The sequence below is a fragment of the Salvia splendens genome, chromosome 2 (assembly GCF_004379255.2).
Source record: "Salvia splendens isolate huo1 chromosome 2, SspV2, whole genome shotgun sequence".
In the NCBI taxonomy this organism is placed as follows: domain Eukaryota; kingdom Viridiplantae; phylum Streptophyta; class Magnoliopsida; order Lamiales; family Lamiaceae; genus Salvia; species Salvia splendens.
This window is the reverse complement of record NC_056033.1, coordinates 34151545-34176196: the sequence shown is the minus strand read 5'-3', so window position 1 is coordinate 34176196 and position 24652 is coordinate 34151545. Positions and strand designations below refer to the sequence as shown.

Here is a 24652-nt window from a genome sequence, read left to right as displayed (position 1 = left end):
GTCTCGTCACATTTATTATTTGGTCAAAATTCATTGACCGGACATATTTAATCCATGATTTTTACATTTATAAAATAAAACAAGTAACATGCTTTTTTCATCACACCAATCATGCATCAGTTGGATGGATTGATGACTTAGATCATCCAAAATACAACCCATCACTTAATGGCTTTACAAAGTAAGTATACTACTACTTGTCTACTTCTACGCACTAAAAATAAATTTATTGGTGAATAAAATGAGTTTTATTGCTATTTGCGAGTAAAGTGATCGACAAAAATAGATAAAAATGGCACGGTAAAAGAGGAAAAAAAAGAAAAGTTGATAAAATAAGAAACAAAAATAGAAAGATGATAAAAGAAATTGACGAAAACCTTCTATTTTAGTAGTATCCGACTAATTTTGGTGAGCAGTAATAAAAATATGAGATTATTTTTTATAGATGGAATGAGTATTTTTGTTAGACTGGAAATATCCATCGATGGACCCATTAAGTGAATAGATAATACTTCTTTTACCCCAACTAAGTTGAGACAATTCTTTTAATCACATATTTTAAAAATTGAGTCAAATAAATTAAATAAATATGGTACTATAAAATAAAATACGAGGGAGCATAAAATAGGAAAAATAAGATAAAAGGAAAATAGAAAAGGAATATTAGTCAACTTTATTGGTAAAATTTTATTTTTTACTTCATCTATTATTGAAAAAAAAGAAATGATTCAATTTTGTGAAAACATCCAAAAGGAAATACATTAAAATAAATATGGTACTATAAAATAAAATACGAGGGAGCATAAAATAGGAAAAATAAGATAAAAGGAAAATAGAAAAGGAATATTAGTCAACTTTATTTGTAAAATTTTATTTTTTACTTCATCTATTATTGAAAAAAAAAGAAATGATTCAATTTTGTGAAAACATCCAAAAGGAAATATTAGTCAACTTTATTGGTAAAATTTTATTTTTTACATCATCTATTATCGACAAACTACATACGTTACATACGCAACACCCCATCTATTTATTCTCCTTGCACTATTCTTAAGTTTGATTTTTAAATTATTTTTTCTCTTTTCCTTTATTATATCCTAAGTAAATTAAATTTTTTATTTATTTTAAATACAAAAGTCATATCCAAACTATATTTAATTTAAAGATACTTTTTATATTTACTCCCTCCGTTTGAGAAGAATATGCACTTTTTCCTTTTCAGTTTGTCTCATAAGAATATGCATTTATTAATTTTAGAAATTAATTTCTCTTTAATAAAGAGGTGAGATTCATTATCTGCTAATAATATTTTAATTACTTTTCCTTTCTATCTCTCTTACTTTATCAATTATGACATTATGCATTAAAATATGTGTTCAGCCGAAAGTGCATACTCTTATAGGACGTACGAAGTATTATATCTCACTTTGTCCCTTAAAAATAGACCAATTTTATTTAAGAAAACTTTTTCTCTTTAATGAGGTTGGTTACAATCTCCACTAACAATACCCAAATCATATTTTCTTTCAATCTGTCTCTTACTTTACTAATTGTGCATTAAAACTCTTACTTTACTAATTGTGCATTAAAACTCGTGCCATGTCAAATATTGTCTATTTTTTGGGAACGAATTAAGTATTAGTATAATATAACAAAACAAAGGTTGGAGTATTATATATTCATTAATGTATGTTCGAAATAAATTTCACTAAACTCAGTAAAAAAATTAAATTCATATCATAATTAATTAGATTATAACTATAAAATAAAAAAGATAACTATAAAATAAAAAGAGTGAACTTTATAAATGGTTTAAAAATTATGTCTTTTGCAGCACTATCCTTCCCAAATAAAGAGTGATCTTTTCCTATTAAGAAATAATATCTTTGTATTCTTAGATATGAAACTTCCTTAAAACTTCAACTAGAGTTTGTTGTATTTTCTTTCAAACTATCGTACATTTCATTTTCACATTAGTCGATCTAAAAGTTTAACATATTTCTATAAAAAGAGAAAGAAAGAAGAATAGAAACTCAATAGAAATGAATACATGTAACTAAACAAAAATTGTGTACACTATATTACAAAGGATACTTAAACATACTAATTACCAATACCATTCTAAAAAAAAAACAGAAACTAAGACATTTTTTTGAATGACTTATGTTCCTAGAAAGAAATGTTCAACGGTTTAGTGATGGAGATGGTGATTGGCGGGGGAACTCGGAGAGCATCTGCACGACCTCTCTCATGGTGGGGCGCTCGACGCTGTTCTCCTGCACGCACAGCATGGCGACGAAGAAGAGGTGCATTGCCTCATCCTTGGGCACCACCGTCAGCCGCGGATCCAGCACACGGCTCACCTCCTCTTTGCGGCATTTCGTCGAACACTTTACCCACTGCACGATGTCCACCCCTTCCCCGAACTCCCCCACCGGACGCCGCCCCGTCACCAGCTCCAGCACCACCACGCCGAAGCTGTACACGTCGCTCTTCTCGTCCACTCTCAATGTGTACGCGTACTCTACAAATCAATCAATTAACATGGATGTCATTTGGATGTTCAATCTACTATCTAATTAAGATTACACAAATCGAGAAAAAAATTGAATTGAAACCTGGAGCAATGTAGCCGTAGGAGCCAGCAATGGCGGACATGCACTGCGACGCGGCGCCGTCGACCAAAAACTTGGCGAGGCCGAAATCGGCGACGTGAGCTTCGAAATTGGAATTGAGCAGAATGTTATTGGACTTGACGTCGCGGTGCACGATCAATGGCGAGCAATCATGGTGGAGATAGCAGAGCCCCTTGGCCGAATCAATCGCGATCTTGTACCTCAAATTCCAGCTCAGAGACACTCCTCCCTTCTTCCCGTGCAACGCCTCCCCTAAACTGCCGTTCCTCATGTACTCGTACACCAGGAGGTTCGCCTCCTTGTTCGAGCAGAAGGCCAGCAGCCTCACGATGTTCCTGTGCCTTATATTCCCCAAAGTTCTGATCTCCGCTTTGAAGCCGTGGTCATGCCTGTTCAAACTGTTCAACCCTAGAAGCTTCTTCACCGCGATCTCCACGCCGTTGGCCATTTTCCCGTGGTACACGATCCCCGCCCCTCCCCGCCCTATCACGTTTCCGTCCTTGACGCACTCCGCCACCTCCGCCACCGTGAATTCCGCCTTCTGGAACGCCGTCATTTTCCACGAATCCGACCCCCCGCCTCTCTTGAAGGACTTGGCCTTGGCGATTGCGGCCGTCGCGAACACCAGCGAGCAGAGCAAGAGCCCCACCGCGAACACGAGCTTGAACGCGTTGTGCGATTTTGTGGCTGTGCCACCGGTGGCGTTGCAGGGGTTGTTGACCGTTGAGCCGCAGAGCTGGGGGTTGCCTGCGAAGGAGGTGGCGTTGAACATCGAGAACTGCCCTGTCTCGGGGAGCCTGCCCGAGAGGTTGTTGAAGGAGAAATCGGCAGTGGTGAGGCTTTTCATGGTGCCGATGGATTGGGGTATGGCGTCTGTCAGATGGTTTCGTGATACATTTAGGTAGTTGAGGATTCGAATGTTGGATATCTCCGGTGGGATTGGGCCGGCTAGGTTGTTCTTACTCAAGTCCAGATAGTTGAGATGTAGGCATTCACCTATTTCAGGAGGGATCTCTCCAGTCAGAGAGTTTCCACTTAGATCGATCTTCACTGCCTGGTGCAGCTCTACGACGGAAGGCGGTATGGGGCCGGAGAAGTTGTTGGCGCCGAGCAATAGGATTTGGAGCGACGAGAAGTTGGAGAGGGAAAACGGCAAGGGCCCGGAAAGCTGATTGTTTGAGAGATTCATCTGCCCCAGTTTAGATTGATTCTTGGATGAGGAGTCAGTGTTCTCGGACAGGGTGCCGGAGAGCATATTGTTTTGCAGCTCAAGAAAGTTAAGCTGAGGCAGGTAGATTAAGGTTCTAGGAATGCTGCCATTGAAGAAGTTCTCTCCCAACCTGACTCTCACAAGGCTCAAACACGTGCCTAAATCCTGTGGAATGGAGCCAAAAAAGAAATTCTTCCGAAGAATAAGGATCCTGAGCTGCCCAGATTCACACAAATTGTGAGGAACAGTACCGGTTAGCTTGTTGGAAGACAGATCAAGAACCTGCAGCCGCTGATTCCGTCCAAGATTCCTAGGTATCACCCCAGTGAAGTTGTTCATCCAGAGGGCCAGTGTCTCCATCTCAGGATACTCAGCCACAAAGTCCGGGATGGAGCCGTGCAGCCTGTTCATGAACAGATTAAGCAGCCGGATCCGACTCAGGTTGATGAGCTCGTATGGGATCTCACCCGTCAGTGCATTCAGAGACAGGTCAAGATTCACCAGTTTCGTCAGGTTCCCCAGCTCCCTCGGGATTGACCCCGAGAGACGGTTTATGTGCAGGAACAGTGTGTCGAGTGACTTAAGATTCCCCAGCTCTGGAGGGATTGAACCGTCAAGGTTGCACGAGGATAGGTCAAAATGTTCAAGATTTGTCAACTTGCCAAACTCTTGAGGGATCCCTCCCTCGAACATGTTGAAGTAGCCTAGGTATATCTCCTTCAAGTTTGTGAGGTTGCCTAACTCTCTAGGAATCCTCCCCTGCATATCGTTTCCCGACAGTGATAAGTACTCCAATCCGGCTAGGTCACCGTAGATTGGAGGTATACTTCCATAGAAGTAGTTCCCTCCTAGCTCGAGGTGCTTGAGATTGCTCAAGCTCAACAACCCGAGAGGTAGGCCAGAGGAGAAGTTGTTGTTGTACACATCAATAACTTGGAGATTTGGGAGGCTGGAGTAGTTCCAGTCAAGGCTGCCACTCAACTGGTTGTTGGAGATGTTGAGGAAGCGGAGGGAGCTCATGCTTTCAAGCTTGATCTCGCCAGTGAAGTTGTTCCCGTCGATGGAGAGCTCGATTAGCCTGTCCAGCCTAGAAATGTCGGGGGAGACTGAGCCGTACAAGGCCATGTTGGACAGGTTGAGCGACACAACTCTTCCGTGGAGGCATTTGACACCACTCCACGAGCAGATTGACATGGGGTTCGTGGAGTTCCACGTGCTGATCCCAGAGTTTGGGAACTCGAATCCTTGCTTTAGTGCAATCAGCGCGTGGAAATCAGATATGAGGCTGGAGGAGACAGAGGTGTTTGCGAGTGATGCTATGATGAGTAGAACAATGAATGGCATCATTACTTGTGCGGAATGCTTCATGGGAAGTGAGGTTGGTGTATAAAATGGAAACCAGTTTCGAGAGGTGGAACGTCGATGAAGACGGAGGAGGAGGAGGAGGGTAATCGGAATAAAAGCAGAGGAAATATGAAATAGTTGAAGTTTGTATATAGGTAAAGAATAAATCATCTTGCAAAAAGAGACTTCAACTTCAAGGAAGAAGGTAAGCGTCGCCTTTTCTTGCTTTCCTCTTTTGCTTTGATCATCAGCTCATCTAAGATGAACATGTTTGAAATTTTGTTGTGGTGAAAATTTGATTATTGCAGAGGTTTAAACACGAGGATAGGCCTAAGGGAAAAAAGAAGAGAGAGGGTGAAAAACAGCCGTTGGATCACAGAAATTTGAAGCAGAGAGATTATGAAGAATCAAAGCAAAAGGTGTTTCTCTCTCACTCCCTCACTTTCTTTTTTCTCTTTATTCGAATTACAGTGTCACACTTTCATATCTTTAACGAAGAGAAATCAAAATATAGTTTTTTTCCTTTGCTTTTTTCTCTCACTTTGAGTGGGAGGTGATGAAATTGCACTTTGAGCAATCAAGAAATGGCTGAGCTGGCTCACTCAATTTTAATAAATATATATATCATACACATGGTCGTCTTCTTCATTGATATATATATCTAAATATTGCTAAATAAAAAATTGGTGGGGTTAATGTAATCAATTGATGCCACTATTACAAAGATACAATATCATTGACCCCAATGTAATGAAAATGACAGGTGAAAGATGTGTGGATTTGCATTGTAGTTTTCAGTAATTTAATGTTTTGTGTGTTTTAGCAATGCATGAAAACAAAAGTATACTATATCTGAATTTTTGGGAGTATTTCCAGCATTCAGTTCAGATTCTGCATGGCTCATCACCAAAATATTCATTCTATATTATTTTCTAAGGCGATTTTGGTCTATTTCTTGAGTGAATTATTTAAATAGGAGAAAAGGGTTTGTGGGAAATGAGCTTTAAGATTTTATGCTGACAGAAAATCCCAGACGATTATTTGTGAAAATTGTGCAAAAATCCTAATTAATTAGTAACTGAGGACACAAGATTTGTGTACTTTGATGTATAAGTGCTATTAATTAGAGCATTAAAAGTAACCATTTTTTCTTGCAATTCCCACAGCTGAAAAGAGGGCTCATGTGCCTGCAACATACGGTAGGATGTAAGAGAAGCAAAAGATGATGATTATTATTATATCATTACAATGTATTTTTTGTTCTTTTTTAAGAATATTCAAATGTATATAATTATGTTGGCATGAATAGGCTGCATGGGAGAAGCAATCAAGAAAGCTTTTTTCCCTCTTTTAATTTCTTTTTTCTTCTGCTTTATTCTTTCCCTCCTTAACTTGTCCTACAGGAATGGGACCAAATGTTCACTATAGTCCTAAAGAGAGCTGAAAAAGCAAAAGCAGAGAGAGGAGAGATCTTTGCTTTTGATCTCCACTTGAGAAGAAAAATCCATTAATCTTTCACATGGAAAAGAGTGCTCTTGTATTAAGTTGAAATCCATGAGCCCCCACCCTTATATGAATGGAAAGGGGTGCTCTCTTGTACTACTATTAATAAAAACATCCAAACCAACACACAAACAGGTGCAAGTATGGTTTTTATCATGACTTATATTGTCTTAACACACACACACACACAACTGTTTATGAACACAAGCAAGAGGGTTGCCCCTCATGTGATGTCTATGTCAATCTTGATGCCCCACATTGAAGAGTCATTTTCATGAATTTGTTCACATGAATTCCCCCCATTAATCGTCGATGCACATTATATAGCCTACGCCCACGCAAAAATCTAGCGTTTCATGCTAAGCGTTATATCTGTCGCGGGACACAATTATTGCTCGAATCATTGTTTCGAGCGGACAATGTGACTTGGGAAAGAGCAAGCAAGAGCTAAGTGCTGGCATTCAGTGGCATGAAATTTAACTGTATCATTTCAGGAGGAAAGGTCTAAAAACCCACTACTATATATTATGTCATGGAAACTTATAAATCAGATAGTACAATTATAACCCAACCAGTCCTTTTTCAGCTGCATTCAGGTAATAAGCCACATCTTTGCATCACTGAAATGCATATAGTCTTAAATAAAGACAGCAGCATCTGTGACTCCTTGTGTTTGATCATAAATAATCATGATTTCTTACACCCATCTTTGTTGCCAAGTTTTTCAATTTAAGCAAGGCAATGTAAATGGAAGCAAATATATCACATATACCAAATTGATTAGAGCATAATACTAGGGGTGGGTCGATACGATATATCGTATCGAAAATGTTGTATCGTATATCGTATCGAAAATATCGATATGAAAGAATTTCATATCGTTATCGTATCGAAAGTTTCGATATATCGAATTTCGATATATCGAACTTTCGATATGGAGGATATCTATATCGTTATCGTATCGATATTTCGATATATCGTACCGAAATTCGATATATCGAAAATATCGATATATATCGTATATTCGATATAAACGATATATCGTACCGAAATTCGATATATCGTACCGAAATTCTACCGAAAATATCGATATATATCGTATATTCGATATAAAACGATATATCGATATATATCGTATATTCGATATAAAACGATATATCGCGATATAAGGAAATTCATATCGTTATCGTATCGAAAACTTACGATACGGTATCGTTTCGTATCGAAAATTACGATATATCGAAAATCCGATAATTTTTCGATATTTTTCAATACGATACGAGCGATATATCATTTTTTCGATATTTTCCCCAGCCCTACATAATACACACTTATTGGATTATTGATTTTATCCCATCAACTGCATCATTGCTTCGATTACATCTTTAATTATTAACTTTCAAACTATACATTATCAGTAGAGCATCATGCCATCACTTTTTCTTGATCTAAAAGCACAAGTCATCCAAGATAGTTATTAATTAAACATACACTGTGTGATCCAAGAATTATGTATCTGAAATTATTGTGAATAATGCACAAAAAGAGTTCTCTTTAATGCTAGTATATTGTACTCTATAAATAAAAGAAGCATGTAAATTAAAGCTATGCTATATAGTGTATATTATATGATTATAATGAAGTGGGGACTATTTATAGTTTGACTAGTAGGCACCAGATTGATAAAGAGAAAAAAAAAAGCAAAGAATCAAGAATTCACGTTTGGAAAGCCTTGTCTGGTGATCAAGCCTCTAAGCTTTCTTTCAAAGTTGTTTCATTGAATAGGGAAAGGGGTGTCTTTGCATGGTGGCCTGGATTTCTTCAATTTCATCCTTTTCTTTTATTGCCTTTGGTGCAAAAAAGTGTCAAATTTTCAATTACAGGGGAAAAAAGAGAGGGTATCAAAGGGGACCAATCATAGATAATGAGAAATAAAATAAAGACGTATATGTATATACTGTTGTACTAGTATTCCCTCCATCCCATAATAGATGACACACTTTCCTTTTTAGTTTGTCTCACAAAAGATGTCACATTTCATCTTTTGAAAAAAGTTACTTCTCACATTAATTATAAAATTATATTTTCTCTTACCACTTAACACACAAAATAACATCTCCTGTTATTTCTCAAGTGTGACATCTACAATGAGACCGGAGGGAGTATTTGCCAACTCTATGTGAGTCGAGTTTGCATGATAGTAACTTTTGGTGAAAATACAGCAGATTCGACCTAAACATATACACAAGTGAGCCATTTACTAAGATGAAGCACTACTATACTATTGATTTATTTGGGATATCTATCTTTCTTTTATGAAAGAATAAAAATAATTTTTTTAAGATGGCATCAAGATAGATTCCAATATATATTAACATGAATTTTGTACTATCCAGTCCCTATTATGTTAAGTCAAAAGTGAAAAGCTTTTGACCATGAAATAAACGCAAATTTGAGCAAGGTGATTTACGATTTATTTTTCGAAAAGAAATTAATTAATTTAAAATTTTAGTTTTGAGCAGTTGATTAAACAAATCCAACAAATCCCTCTGTGCTTAAAAAGGATAAGGCGATATAGATTTGGATTAATCACTTTCGTCATGTGGTTCATGAACTATTGATTTTTGTGGGCACTAATTTGAGTATCATTGCTTGCTAATAATTTATTTATCTTTTGAGATTATGGCCAAGGAAATAACAATAATGTCATCAAGTTGGTTACCTCAACTTTTACAAGTCATTTTCTGTGGTACACCATTCTTCCACATTCATCGTCTTCGATCATTAATATAGTATCATATCTATATATGACGTACAACTCCGATTAGCATGACGCATATATAGTGTTCTTTTTTATGATTATTTCCTGTGGACGGAAGTTGTCACGACCGCCCTTAATAAGGATAGTGAAGACTGGGAAAACGTGACGAGGGGAGGGACTAAGGAGCGGGGAAGAAAAGGGGATGCAATGAAAGACAACAATAAATGACGAGATTGAATATGAAACCCAATTAACTTCAAAAAGAAATATTTTGGTCTATCGAATAGTTAAACAACAGATTAATGTCTCAAGGTAAATAATGTCATAACGTCGTGTGGGGAAAAACGAAAGACTTTAACAAGAACGATTCGAAACACGGCAGCGGAAAAACAAGTATCAAAGGAGAGTCATAGGATGACGCCCATGTATGAAGACACGACGCATCCGGAAATTCCTAAAGCTCACTCAACATCCGCTGCAACATCCCGCTCAACCTGCACATAGGGAAAACATATGCAGGGTTGAGTACTTGTTGTACTCAATGGGCTCATGCCGAAAACATTTTATAATAGTTATGTCATCCATAACAGTGAACTCAAGTTTTACATGTAGTTAAGAAATATCATCGATAATACAAAAACATTTTCATAGTCTGGCCAGACAAAACAATCTCCCCACTTTCTCATCAATCAATCAATCATTCACATCCTCTTACCATAGTGCGACGAAAGTGTGGCTACACTATTCGCCCACGAGACCGGTCGACTTGCAAGGACGGCTCCCGATCCCACCTGTGTACACAGCCTGATAGGGTTTGCGGCCCTACTCAGACCCGAATTCGTTTATCATAGCCCTATAGCCTAATGGAGCGAACTCACAAACTAGACCACAACACAATCAGCCTTCCATCAATACAATTTAACATGCATGCCCTATCGTTCCTTTCATCGTTCTCTTAAATTACCCATCTCAAACATTCATCAACATAAGGAAAACACCCCATAGGATACCTCAACGTATAACACATAACCACGCCATAAGATACGTTCCTTAATCACACATGTATAATTTATTCACTCAAAACTTGACAACAAGTATTATTTTAACATGACAGAAATCTAGCAGAACTGCGCGGTCGTTTTGTAAAAATCATTAAAAATCCATCCGACCTCCGTTGGGGCTGAAATTTTACCACAATACAGGATACACATCAAAGATTATCCAATTAAAATTTCACATCAAAATCACATCTTTAGGTCGGTCAAATCAAAAACGAAACTCACTGGACGAGAATACAATTTCTGACAGAACTGCGCAGTTAACTTTAAAAATTCATTTAAAATTCATCTTTCGTCAAAAGAGACTGAAATTTATACACAACACAGAAGACATCTCAAAGTTTTCTGAGTTAAAAATTCGTGCCAAAATAAGATTGTTTGGTCGGTCAAACACACGTCGGAATCTACTGTCCGAACACCACAGGTTTCATGCTTCACAAATTCGAAATATGGTTTCTCTATCATTCATTCAAACACATATATTCATGCTTCCAACACATAATCAGGCTTTAAAAAGATCTCACCACCATGTTCTCATATATTCACATATCATTCAACAACGAATCATCCACAAGTTCATTCATCCACATCAATAAACGCATACACATATATTTTCTCATGTAACCCTCAATCCCAACCGATTAACTTTGAGATCTATGATATCTACACTCACTATATGCATGAGAGGTTCAAAATTTATGGATTCAATGATAAGAATGAGAAGGATGATTCAAAGTATACCTTTCTCTTGAAAAACAATCGATAGAAACAACGAATGGCTCGATTCTTCAATGATTCTTGAGTTTCCAACTCCAAAACGAAGCAAGATTGGAGAATTTGTGAAGGATTGGTGGAGAAGGAGAGGGAGAAAGGGAAAAACGTGTGGGAGAGAGGAGAGGGAGAGAAAAAGGCGTTGAAATAATGGGGCTAGGGTTTGGGTTTCTCCCTTTTATATTCTAGGATTAATTCCCTACTTAAATAAACAAAAATAAAAAAAATCAAATTGTGGAGTGAAAATAGGGAAAATGGATGTGTACTAGGGGAGTATTTTAAAAAATATATATTTAAATCCTCAATTAAATAGGAATAGGATTTAAATTGGTAATTTCTTGTAGGAAAAGACTCCCACAAAATAGGTAACAAATAAATTAATCCCACAAGTAATTGAAAGGCATATGGGCAAAAATTATGTAGAATAGCATAGTGATAATTTGGTTTGGATTTAATTTGGATAAATATCCCAAAACAATTAATTAAATCTGAGAAGAAAATATTGTTTCCAATAAATAGGAGGACCGAAAATTTCAATAGAATGGCTAAAACAATTATGCATGATCCCATTTAATTTAATTACACATTGGAAGTTTAATCACATTAACTCACATAACTCACAACAACTAATTTCACATAATTAACTCAAACACATAGAGACTCAATTTCCACAAAAGAAATTCTTATTCACCATCCACATAAATTAAAAAATAATAATAATAAGCCATCAAATAAAAATAATAATAAAAAATTCAAAATTTTCTGGGGTGCTACATCATTCCCCTCTTAACAGAAATTTTGTCCCGAAATTTGATCGTCTCACAAAAACAAATCGGGATACTTCTCTTTCATCTTATCTTTTAACTCCCACGTCATAGTACTTTCACACTTTCTCACACATAGCACACATTTACAACATCATGTCACTCATGCTCATGTTCCAACATAATCATACCATCACAGTCTCATTTTCACTCAACGTTTATTCACATACGTACACTTGCCAAAACATCCTCATCATTTTATCATCAATTTCATATTGTTTCAATAACTTAACACATACCTCACTTTCTTGTGGTTGAGCGTGATGCTTCGGATGTTGAGCCTTCGTAACACTTTTAGTCTAGGGGTACTAATCTAGACTTAATCTGAAAGAAGACTCTCGGACCAGAGCGAAAGAACGAAGCTCTGATACCACTTTGTCACGACCGCCCTTACTAAGGATAGTGAAGACGGAGAAAACGTGATGAGGGGAGGGACTAAGGAGCGGGGAAGAAAAGGGGACGCAATGAAAGACAACAATAAAGGACGAGATTTAATATGAAACCCAATTAACTTCAAAAAGAAATATTTTGGTCTATCGAATAGTTAAACAACGGATTAATGTCTCAAGGTAAATAATGTCATAACGTCGTGTGGGGAAAAACGAAAGACTTTAACAAGAACGATTCGAAACACGGCAGCGGAAAAACAAGTATCAAAGGAGAGTCATAGGATGACGCCCATGTATGAAGACACGACGCATCCGGGAATTCCTAAAGCTCACTCAACATCCGCTGCAACATCCCGCTCAACCTGCACATAGGGAAAACATATGCAGGGCTGAGTACTTGTTGCACTCAATGAGCTCATGCCGAAAACATTTTATAACAATTATGTCATCCATACCAGTGAACTCGAATTTTACATGTAGTTAAGAAATATCATCGATAATACAAAAACATTTTCATAGTCTGGCCAGACAAAACAATCTCCCCACTTTCTCATCAATCAATCAATCAATCATTCACATCCTCTTACCATAGTGCGACAAAAGTGTGGCCACATTATTCGCCCACGAGACCGGCCGACTTGCAAGAACGGCTCCCGATCCCACCTGTGTACACAGCCTGATAGGGTTTGCGGCCCTACTCAGACCCGAATTCTTTTATCATATCCCTATAGCCTAATGGAGCGAACTCACAAACTAGGCAACAAGCACAATCTCAACATAGCTCTATAGCCTAACGGAGCAAGCTCAAACGAACTAGGCATCAAGCACAATCTCAACATAGCCCTATAGCCTAACGGAGCAAGCTCAAACGAACTAGGCATCAGGCAACAATCTCAACATCAAAACAATTACGGCATGACATAACACTTTAAACCACCGTTATAGCTCCAACATCGAAATTTTGAAACATAAAAGAGTTTAGTAAAAGAAAGCCCACCTCGCTTGCTTAGACAACACAATACGCAACTCAAAAGGAACCCTCGTTCCTTATGCTCACGTACGCACAACAACCCTTGTCAACACCACAACACAATCAGCCTTCCATCAATATAATTTAACATGCATGCCCTATCGTTCCTTTCATCGTTCTCTTAAATTACCCATCTCAAACATTCATCAACATAAGGAAAACACCCCATAGTATACCTCAACGTATAACACATAACCACGCCATAAGATACGTTCCTTAATCACACATGTATAATTTATTCACTCAAAACTGGACAACAAGTATTATTTTAACATGACAGAAATCTGGCAGAACTGCGCGGTTATTTTGTAAAAATCATTAAAAATCCATCCGACCTCCGTTGGGGCTGAAATTTTACCACAATACAGGATACACATCAAAGATTATCCAATTAAAATTTCACATCAAAATCACATCTTTAGGTCGGTCAAATCAAAAACGAAACTCACTGGACGAGAATACAATTTCTGACAGAACTGCGCAGTTAACTTTAAAAATTCATTTAAAATTCATCTTTCGTCAAAAGAGACTGAAATTTATACACAACACAGAAGACATCTCAAAGTTTTATGAGTTAAAAATTCGTGCCAAAATAAGATTATTTGTTCGGTCAAACACACGTCGGAATCTACTGTCCGAACACCACAGGTTTCATGCTTCACAAATTCGAATTAGGGTTTCTCTATCATTCATTCAAACACATATATTCATGCTTCCAACACATAATCATGCTTTAAAAAGATCTCACCACCATGTTCTCATATATTCACATATCATTCACCAACGAATCATCCACAAGTTCATTAATCCACATCAATAAACGCATACACATATATTTTCTCATGTAACCCTCAATCCCAACCGATTAACTTTGAGATCTATGTTCTCTACACTCACTATATGCATGAGAGGTTCAAAATTTATGGATTCAATGATAAGAATGAGAAGGATGATTCGAAGTATACCTTTCTCTTGAAAAACAATCGGTAGAAACAACGAATGGCTTGATTCTTCAATGATTCTTGAGTTTCCAACTCCAAAACGAAGCAAGATTGGAGAATTTGTGAAGGATTGGTGGAGAAGGAGAGGGAGAAAGGGAAAAACGTGTGGGAGAGAGGAGAGGGAGAGAAAAAGGCGTTGAAATAATGTGGTTAGGGTTTGGGTTTCTCCCTTTTTATATTCTAGGATTAATTCCCTACTTAAATAAACAAAAATTAAAAAAAAATCAAATTGTGGAGTGAAAATAGGGAAAAAGGACGTGTACTAGGGGAGTATTTTAAAAAATATATATTTAAATCCTCAATTAAATAGGAATAGGATTTAAATTGATAATTTCTTGTAGGAAAAGACTCCCACAAAATAGGTAACAAATAAATTAATCCCACAAGTAATTGAAAGGCATATGGGCGAAAATTATGTAGAATAGCATAGGGATAATTTTGTATGGATTTAATTTGGATAAATATCCCAAAACAATTAATTAAATTCGAGAAGAAAATATTGTTTCCAATAAATAGGAAGGCCGAAAATTTCAATAGAATGGCTAGAACAATTATGCATGATCCCATTTAATTTAATTACACATTGGAAGTTTAATCACATTAACTAACATAACTCACAACAACTAATTTTATATAATTAACTCAAACACATAGAGACTCAATTTCCACAAAAGAAATTCTTATTCACCATCCACATGAATTAAAAAATATTAATAATAAGCCATTAAATAAAAATAATAATAATAAAAGTCAAAATTTTCCAGGGTGCTACAGTCATTTAAATATTGGCGGAACCTTTTTCTTTCTTTTTTCATAGGATTTTTCCTCGATCAAGTTGACTTGAGGTCATAGTTTTTTATTCATATAATGAATAATGATGGCAAAACTTAATTCAAATAATATGCAAACTTATTTGTGTAAAAAGGAAAAAGGCTTGCTTGAGTTTTAAACTCGATTTTTTAATAAAAGAGTGTAACAAATCCTTCCATTGAGTAAAACCACATCAATCCCAAGAACTTTCTAAATTTTAATTAGGGTCGTATCATCATAATAATCGTATCCTCCTAAACAAAATCCATACTTTTTCTATACTATATGTTGAATAAAACACATTATTGGTATGTCTATTAAGGTGTGGCCCAAAAATAATGGGTGTTATAATTTGCTTTATAGGTTTACTTTAATTAAAATAATCATCCTAACAATTTTTGTTAGAATAGTCCTAGCTGTTACACCACAAACAAAGACAGAAATGACAAATGCATCCAGAAATCATCGACTAATACTAGGTTTGGTTACGCTCGTCTTTTTATCCTCACGGCAAAAGTTAAATAAATTCAACATTTTTCATAGTACTAAACAATCGGGAAGGTGCTGTAAAATAGTTGCGTAAGTTTATGTCTCACGTACGTGACATTTGTTATAATTCTAAGTAGAATTGGATTTTTAAATAATGGAGTACATTAACTTAGTATACGAGGGAGGATCAAATGCAAACTCTATATATTGTACAAACTCTAAACTATGCTCTGAATCATTAGAAAATGTCAACAGATGACAAAATATCATCAACAGAAAATATCAACACATTGCGTTGACATTGTATTGACATTGTGTTGGCATCAAAATCTTGAAATTTACACTATGTTGACATTCAGTTGACATTGTGTTGACATTGAGTCGAAGAGTTTGAAGTTTGTACAATATATAGAGTTTGCATTTTATCATTACCCTAGTATACGACACATTTTTCCCTAATTAATTAGCTATCAATTGAATAAATTAATTTAAATGGGACATTTCCTAATTAGTCGTTAATTGTTGGCTAATATATGTGTTTCCTATTAAAGAAAATTGGGATATTTATATATAATGTCGTGATTAGAATTAATTTGGTCAAGAATATAGTAGGAATATATGGTTATAATTGCCATTAATTTGACATTAGTTATGTTATTGACTAACAAAATCAAATCAAATTATTATGATAAATTATTTAATTTAATTTTGGTATTATTTGGTCAAAAAGAAACATTATAATTAAATAGCTACTTTGTGGAAAGGACATTACTTGTTTATTATTGGGGTTTGTCCTCTCTTTGTTTGTAAATACAAGTGCGGCGATCCCATCAAATCACACACATTGCTAGAACACATAAACGAGGAAAAAGAAAGAGAAACAAATTCTTGGAGTTGAAGATGTGTCACTACATCGAAGAAAGTTCAAGGAAGTCTTCTCTTTCTTCCCCAATCGCTTCCACTATGGATCGTCAAGATAAGTTTTCGTTCCTATTATGTTCATGATTAATTAAATGAAATACATGATGTTCAAAGACCTTGCACTATTTATATTCAATTATGCATTCTTGAATACATGAAGTTTTTGAATATACGATAAATAGTACAAGATCTTTGAATATTAACCATGCTCATAATAGGAACGAAAAACTTGCGGACCTTGACGATCCATAGAGGAAGTGATTGGGAAAGAAAGAGAAGCCTTCATTTAACTTTCTTCGATGTTGTGGCACAACTTCAACTCAAAGGATTTGTTTCTCCCCCTTTCACTCGTTTATTTGTTCTCTATAATGTGTGATTCGATGAGATCACCGCGTACACTTGTATTTATAGACAGGAAGAGAACAAACCCTAATAATAAATAATTAATGTTCTTTCCATCAAAGTGACTATTTAATTAAAATCTCTTTTTTACCAAGTAATATCAAAATCAAATTAAATAATTACTCATAATAAATTAATTTGATTTTATTAGTCAATAACATAATTAATGCCATACTCGTGGCAATTATATATAACCATATATATTCTTGACTAAATTAATGGCAATTTATCGGTTTCAGAATTCTTGAACTATTAGCGGTGTTTTATTGGAAACTCAAGATAATAATTTAAATTTCTGATTGAAAACAACAATTGAATATTCATACTTTGTTTTGGTGATAGTTCATGTGGTAGGGCTAGCTGCTACGGAATTCTGTTTTCTTATATGTGACCTGGTTGTTTTGCCAAATTATGCTAACATCTTTTGCTATAAAAAAATCACTTCAGGTAAATTGAAACCTAATTGCTACTCAATCACACACATGTTCAATCAATTTGAAAGCTTATTCAGACACAATTTGATATTTAGAGCAAACTTATTCTCCTCAACTACAACTATCACTGATGAAGTTTGAAGAGAGCGTCAAATCAATACTCCCATATCTAAATTTTAACAATTTATCTATTTTAACTTTTATTTTGAATTGCAAATATTGTTAAAATTAGAAAGTTCTGAAAATAGTTCTATATTGTAATGGTAGGTCTCTCATCGGTTCTGACAACTTATTTTCTCACAAACTCATAATAGAATTGAAGATATTATTTTTTTGGTAATGGAATTGAGAATATTAATGAAAGGTTTACGATATTATAGTCTACTAATGATTTAGAAGTCTTTCCCTAAAGAGAAACAGTTAGCCCAGGTTTTCTGGGGTCGAATTCTATGGAAATGGTGGAATTCCAAGTCATATAACTCATATCGAATGCTTTTTTTTGTCCCTTATTGTCCTTCTAGGACATCATCACTGTCACTCATTGCCCAACCTATACTAGCCCTAGCTTCATTCAATTTGGAATCGTATTTAACATGTGTGCATGTTAATAGTATCCCCTCAATCTCTTAAATTTTATCATATTTTGATCGGGTACGAGTTTTAAGAAATATATAACAGAAAGTAAGATGAAAAAGTTAGTAGAGAGTAGGTCATATTTTTATATACTTGTTTTACAATAAAATGTGAGTTGGAATGAGTTAGTGTAATATGAAGTCCACTATAAAAATGGGTAAAATGTGACAAATTTTATGGGACGGACGGAATGAAAAACTCCATTAACATGAACTTTTGGAGTTGCCACCCAAACTAAGGTGCAACTACTCCGCCTCCATCATTGAGGGGTCAGAGTGCGATTAGGATGAGGCAAACGATCTACATGGAGGTGAAATTCTGCAAGAATTGAGTGTGGCCAAATCGCTCATGGAAGTTGAGGATGACAGAGAAGGAGGTGTGGGAGAGAAGATGTACCACATACGCACGAGAGAAAATGAGACAGGTAGTATTGGGCTTGAGAGAGAACTGATTAAGATATTGAGTTTGACCTTTTGATGTGAATTAAGCTTAATGTGATCATCCACTGCCATATCATCACATATTTCGGACAGATGGAATGATTGCGAAAATTATAAACTTCATAATTTATAATTTTATTTTTAAAAAGTATGGAACAAACCAGAATTTGACTATCTTTCATGATATACTTGACAATTTTATCCAATAAATTTAAGATTATGTATTGTCAACTCGTGTGATATTTGTTACTGCATACTTAAATGGCTAGGGTTTGAGATTTGTTAAAGGTTATACTATATTTTCTTATATAAATTCAAAATTCTGAACCATTAATATTACCAAGGATATGTGCCAGTAGTATGGAGTATAGTATTATAATGCTATATGTAATACAGGATCCGAATTGAGAATAAGTAGGACAAGTTTGTTCAAAAGCCCATATGTGCCCAATGACGAGATCCAATCCAGTAAGATGGGCCTATGGCTCGAATGTCCGCCGATTTGCTGAGCGAGAAACCCTAGGCATAACGAGATCTGATCCGACGGCTAGCAGAATAGAGTCTGCGGATCTCCGCCGTTCGTTTACACTCTAAATTCTCTTTATCATAAGCTTTGTATATTGCTAGCATTTCTCTATCAGTTTTCATTTTCGATGTTTTTATGTGGAGGAATTGCGTGATTTAAATTCTCTTTACCACAGCTTTATATACTGCTAACATTTCCGTATCGGTTTCCATTTTCGATGTTTTTATGTTGATGAATTGCTTGATTACTACTGAATCACGTGCTGGTCAGTTTTATTTGATTGATTTACGCCGCAGATTTGTTTTGATTGTCCCACGTCAACCATGTTTTGGATGCGATTTCAGTTCCCAGCTAGTATACGTGTTTCCTATTGAACAGATTTATTTTGAAATTCGTAAGTTTCAATATGATATGATACATTTGTCAAAATTTTCTGCTGAGATCTACCCTTGCCTGATACCAATTCATGTTAATGCGACTGTATTCATAAATTGAATGAATACTATATTACATATCATGATCCTGATGGACGTTCTGTGGTTGCTAAATTTTGATGTGATGACTGAATAGCACTCCCAATCTTAATCGAATAATCAAGGCTGGAGTCTCAAAATAGCTCTGTTTTGCCAATATCCTGACTTTGGGATATTTGGAAAGAAATACACACGAGCAAGAGATTTGGCATGGTGTATCATTGCCATAGGCCTTTGGTTTGGGAATATTTCTTGTCATTCACATGGAACTTTAGTGGTCCAGTGTTCTTTAGTCATGATGTGTAATATAAATGTTCTCTGTTTCTATGGTTCTTATGTTCATTATCCTTTTGAGATTTTCGGATGTTTTGTGCATGTATGTTTTGCATTTGTACAAGAGCATAATAAGCTGTCTCAAATTTATTCTTAATTCTGTTGTTCAGTCGACATCTTTTCGGTGATTGATTTTGTTCTTGACGGCAGTGATGTTGTATTTGCCCATATTATGATAGTTTGTTGTGACTGAGTTAAAGTTGCATGAGTTTTGCAGATTTTAACTGATTTCAAGGAACAATGTCTCATAGAAAGTTTGAGCACCCAAGACTTGGGTCATTGTGGTTTCTCCCAAGGAAAAGGGCATCTCGTCACAGAGGAAAAGGTCTGCAAATATTAATTGTTATCTCACAAACTTAGTTGCCTACACTTTGTTTTGTAAGGGATAATTAGTGATGCGAAAAATTATCATACTTATCACATTCTTCTTCCTAAGGCAATCCGCAATGGGCGGACGATGGCACGCCCGATGGCGCGCATCGTCCGCGCCATTCATCGTCCGCCCCCACTGTGGGTGTGTGGCATAGGCCGCGGACGATAGTCGCGGCCTATGCTTCGGGCGCGACTTAAACCGCGGACGATAGTCGCGGCCTATGCTTCGGGCGCGACTTAAACCGCGGACGATGGCCATCGCCCGCCCCATTGTGAAGGCAGCGGACGATGGCACGCGGTTTCGTTTTTTATAAATAGCGTTCATTTGTAACATTTCATTTCACACGATTTCATCTTCGAAACTTACATTTACATAATTACTACGAAATGAATTCAAGCCCCAATAGCCCTACGTTTAGCGGAGAGGCGCATTGGCCGGGTACAGAACCCGGCGATTATCGTTCGTTCGGCGACAACACCCATTACGATCTCGATTTCAGTACGGAATCGTATGGGTTGTCTGATATAGAGCCGTTGCCGCACCGCCCAACCGCATCGGCCGATCCCACCCCCGCAGCGACCGGTGCCGCCAAGGGGAAGGCGAAGCGGAACCGGCAGCGGGCGCAGAAGTTGCCGCCTCCCGGTGACTGCGATGAGTACGCCCCCGGCCGTACGAACTACACAGACGACGAAACTCTCACTTTGGCCCGGTGTTGGGTAGATATATCGGAAGATCCGATATTCGCCAACAACCAAAGACAGACCGCATACTGGGAGCGCACCGCGGACCTCTACAATTCGGTCAAGCCGCCGACCGCGTACAAGCGCAAGAGTGAGCAACTCCGCAAGCACTGGGATCAAATCAAGAAGCAAGTGAACTTGTACTCGGCGGAGTTCGAGAAGTGCGCGCGGTCACAGGGGAGCGGCGAGAGCGTGCACGACGTGCGCTCTAAAGCGATGTTGTCGTACCGGTCGATGTTCGGCGAGTTCAAGCACGAGGCCATCTGGGCGCTCTTGAGGGAGAAGCAGAAGTTCCAAGGTGGAATTCTGCACACTGGTGCCCCGAAGAGGACGAAGGTCACCGAAGCTGGTGACTACACGAGCAGCGGCAGCGGCACTAACCCGGTTGACCTCAACCGGACGTACGTGGATGAAGGGAGTTCCGGCACACCGGTGTCCTCCCGGCGTCCTCCCGGCGTCAAGGCTGCGAAGTCAAGGGGAAGGCGACCGCGGTGTCATCGTCGACCGCTGCCGCCCCTGTTCCGGACCCGGATGAGCTCCCGACGCAGACGGCCACCGCGTTTGCGTCGTTAGCTACAGCGTCGATGGCAAGGACGATGTTGCAGACGCACAAGGCCCTCAAGAAGTGCACCGACCCCGAACAAGCCGAGTATCTCCGTGCATTACTCGATGAGTTGCGTAGGAAGTTGGGAATTGACCCGACTTAGTTTTTTTCTTTTTTTAGTTGAATGGTGTAATTTTTGTTTATTAAAACTTCGCCGCTTGTTATTTAGTCATTTTTTTTACTCGTTACGTGTTATTTGAAAACAGTTAAATTAATTAAACAAAACAACAAAATGATGATGTGGCGCGTCATAGGGCGCGTCTTAGGGCGCCCCACTGCAGGTGGAGAAGGAGGAGGATAAAAATGCTGACGTGGCGCGCCATAGGGCACGCCTTAGGGCGCCCCACTGCTGATGGTCTAAAAACAATTTCACACTTTCTTATCAGATGGTTATATTGTGATGGCAATGGTTTATAATTTACTTTGGGTTGAAAGGAATATTTTTCTACAGTTGAATCCTCTCTTATGAATCTATGATTGAAGTAGTGATTTATAGTACATATCATAATAACATGGATTATGATTTATTCTTTTAAACTAATTCTATGTTTAACAACTTTTACTTTTATCCTTTGTTTCTAACTCTAATATCTTTCATTTTAATCTATTTTTCTAAAATCCTGTTCTCAAATGTCTTTCTACAGTGAAGGCCTTTCCTAAGGACAGTCCAAAACAAGAATGCAGGTTGACTGCTTTCCTTGCATACAAATCTGGTATGACACACATTGTTCGTGAAATTGAAAAGCCTGGCTCAAGTGAGTAATATTTATTCTCTTAATGTTTTTATTGCTGACGATGCATTCACTAGCTGTGTCATTTACATTTGAAGTTATTTCGTAGCTTCTGGCTTATATAGTTTGTAATTATCTTGTATAGCTGAGTGATGACTAGCTTCTTAATGTCTTCTTCCTATATTTACTTCTTATGTTCAGAATTGTATTCTTTTCATTTTATATATTTATTCTATTTTCTTATGTTGGTTTTGTTTGTGATGAAAATTTGTTTTCAATTTCTTTTTTCTCGACCAGAACTACAAAAGAAAGAAACTTGTGAAGCTGTTACTATAATAGAAACTCCACCAATTGTGGTTGTTGGTGTTGTTGTATATGTCAAAACTCCACAAGGTCTCCACTGCTTGAATACTGTGTGGGCACAACATCTCAGTGAGGATGTTAAGAGGAGGTTTTATAAAAATTGGTGCAACTCGAAAAGGAAGGCTTCCACAAAATATTCAAAGAAGTTTGATAGTGAAGAGGGCAAGAAGGACATCCAAGCACAATTGGATAAGATGAAGAAATACTGCACTGTCGTTCGGGTTTTGGTTCATACACGGGTTTGTCTCTGGCCATTAGTTAGTTTATTGGAAACTGATCATATGCAGCATTCTATGTTGGTTTTGTACAGCCAGCTTTGATTACAATCTATAATTGTTGGTGTTTGATGCATTTCAGATACGGAAGATGAAAGGACTTAAGCAGAAGAAGGCTCATGTGATGGAGATTCAAGTCAATGGTGGTGATATTGCAAAAAAGGTTGATTATGCATATAGCTTTTTGAGAAGCAAGTTCCTGTTGATGCTGTTTTCCAGAAAGATGAGATGATTGACATCATTGGAGTGACGAAGGGTAAAGGATATGAGGGTTTAGTCACCTGATGGGGCGTTACCGCCTTCCTCGTAAGACACACCGTGGGCTTTGTAAGGTAGCTTGCATCGGTGCTTGGCATCCAGTGAGGGTATCGTTTACTGTTGCCCGAGCTGTGCAAAATGGATACCATCAGGACAGAAATGAACAAGAAGATCTACAAATTGGGAAAGGCTGGTCAGGAGTCTCATTCTGCCATGACTGAGTTTGACAGGTCAGGTCAGGTCATCATTTACTCCTCCATGGTCTTGGTTATATGTACAGAATGAACGAAATCTCATTTTATTGTAAATGTGTTGTGGATGTTGTAGGACTGAAAAGGACATTACACCGATGGGTGGGTTTCCTCACTATGGTGTGGTGAAGGATGACTATCTCCTGATTAAAGGTGGCTGCGTTGGGCCAAAGAAGCGTGTTGTGTCTTTGAGGCAATCACTATTGAAACAAACTTCTAGGGTTGCTTTGGAGGAGATTAATCTCAAGTTCATTGATACGTCCTCCAAATTCGGTCATGGCCGCTTCCAGACGACGGAGGAGAAAGCTCTTCGGCAAGCTCAAGGCTTGATTCAACATTCTTGCTTGCACCAGTTGGATTTTTGTGATTTTGTTAGAGTTAAGGCTACCGGAATATACGAGCACAAGGAGTGCTCAAGGTAATCAGTTTAGGAGAACTCAATATATGCTGAAAACAGAGTAAGCCAATGAATATAGGAAAGGAGAACTCGGCTTTATTGATTTAATGAACTGGAAGGGAAATGAATTTGAAAGAACAATCCTCACCAAGGAGGCCTGTAAATACTTCGCCCAAAATATTGATCCCCAAAGATAATTTCTCATCTTTCGGTTCCTCAATATATATAGGCTTACAACAACAAATAATGCTAAAAAGATGCAACGATAAATCAGGAAATAACAACTAATTACTGCTGAGATTTTCTAACTTGAATCCTTTTACTCAGCTGTTTAGTTGGGCCAAACTACCTCCTCCCTGCTTGTACACTCTCCAGCGTGGATCAGATTTTTGAGATTGTATTTGAAATTTTGACATTATCTCGTTGCATTTTAATAGAACTCATCTGTTTTGTTTAATCTTTGCACTTTTCCGTTCTTATCTCGTTAACATATGATATTTGCATCTATATTAGAAAATATTTCAACAAAACAAATAAGGAAGAATTCTGTCTTTATTTTTCTTATTTTCGCATTTCCATTGTGTTAATCAACCTGTAAGATTTGTCACCACGTTGTGCTGGTGATACTAAAGTGAAAAAAAAACCAAGATATCAAATTAAATTCCGAGGAAC

At 37.3% G+C, this 24652-nt stretch overlaps 1 protein-coding gene, 1 long non-coding RNA gene and 1 pseudogene across 2 annotated transcripts; 2 read left to right on the top strand and 1 right to left on the bottom strand.

The window, feature by feature from the left end:
- Nucleotides 1-2033: 2033 nt before the first annotated feature.
- LOC121792340 (leucine-rich repeat receptor-like serine/threonine-protein kinase BAM1) lies at nucleotides 2034-5829 on the bottom strand. Its single transcript, XM_042190245.1, has 2 exons — nucleotides 2619-5829; nucleotides 2034-2524 (listed from the first exon to the last, which is right to left on the bottom strand). Exons 1-2 carry the CDS (start codon nucleotides 5359-5361, stop codon nucleotides 2184-2186), a joined length of 3084 nt encoding a protein of 1027 aa, XP_042046179.1. The 5' UTR covers nucleotides 5362-5829; the 3' UTR covers nucleotides 2034-2183.
- Nucleotides 5510-6949, top strand: LOC121792341. The gene is made up of 2 exons (XR_006048865.1): nucleotides 5510-5609; nucleotides 6594-6949. It is a non-coding gene; the product is annotated as an uncharacterized LOC121792341 (long non-coding RNA).
- Nucleotides 6950-20197: 13248 nt separating this feature from the next.
- LOC121768765 lies at nucleotides 20198-24431 on the top strand (annotated as a pseudogene).
- Nucleotides 24432-24652: the final 221 nt, after the last annotated feature.

Coding starts and splice junctions, on each gene's coding strand:
- LOC121792340 (XM_042190245.1), bottom strand. CDS start 5,361: ATGATTTATTCTTTACCTATATACAAACTTCAACTATTTCATATTTCC. Junction 2,525..2,618: donor CTACGGCTACATTGCTCCAG/GTTTCAATTCAA, acceptor ATTGATTTGTAG/AGTACGCGTACACATTGAGA.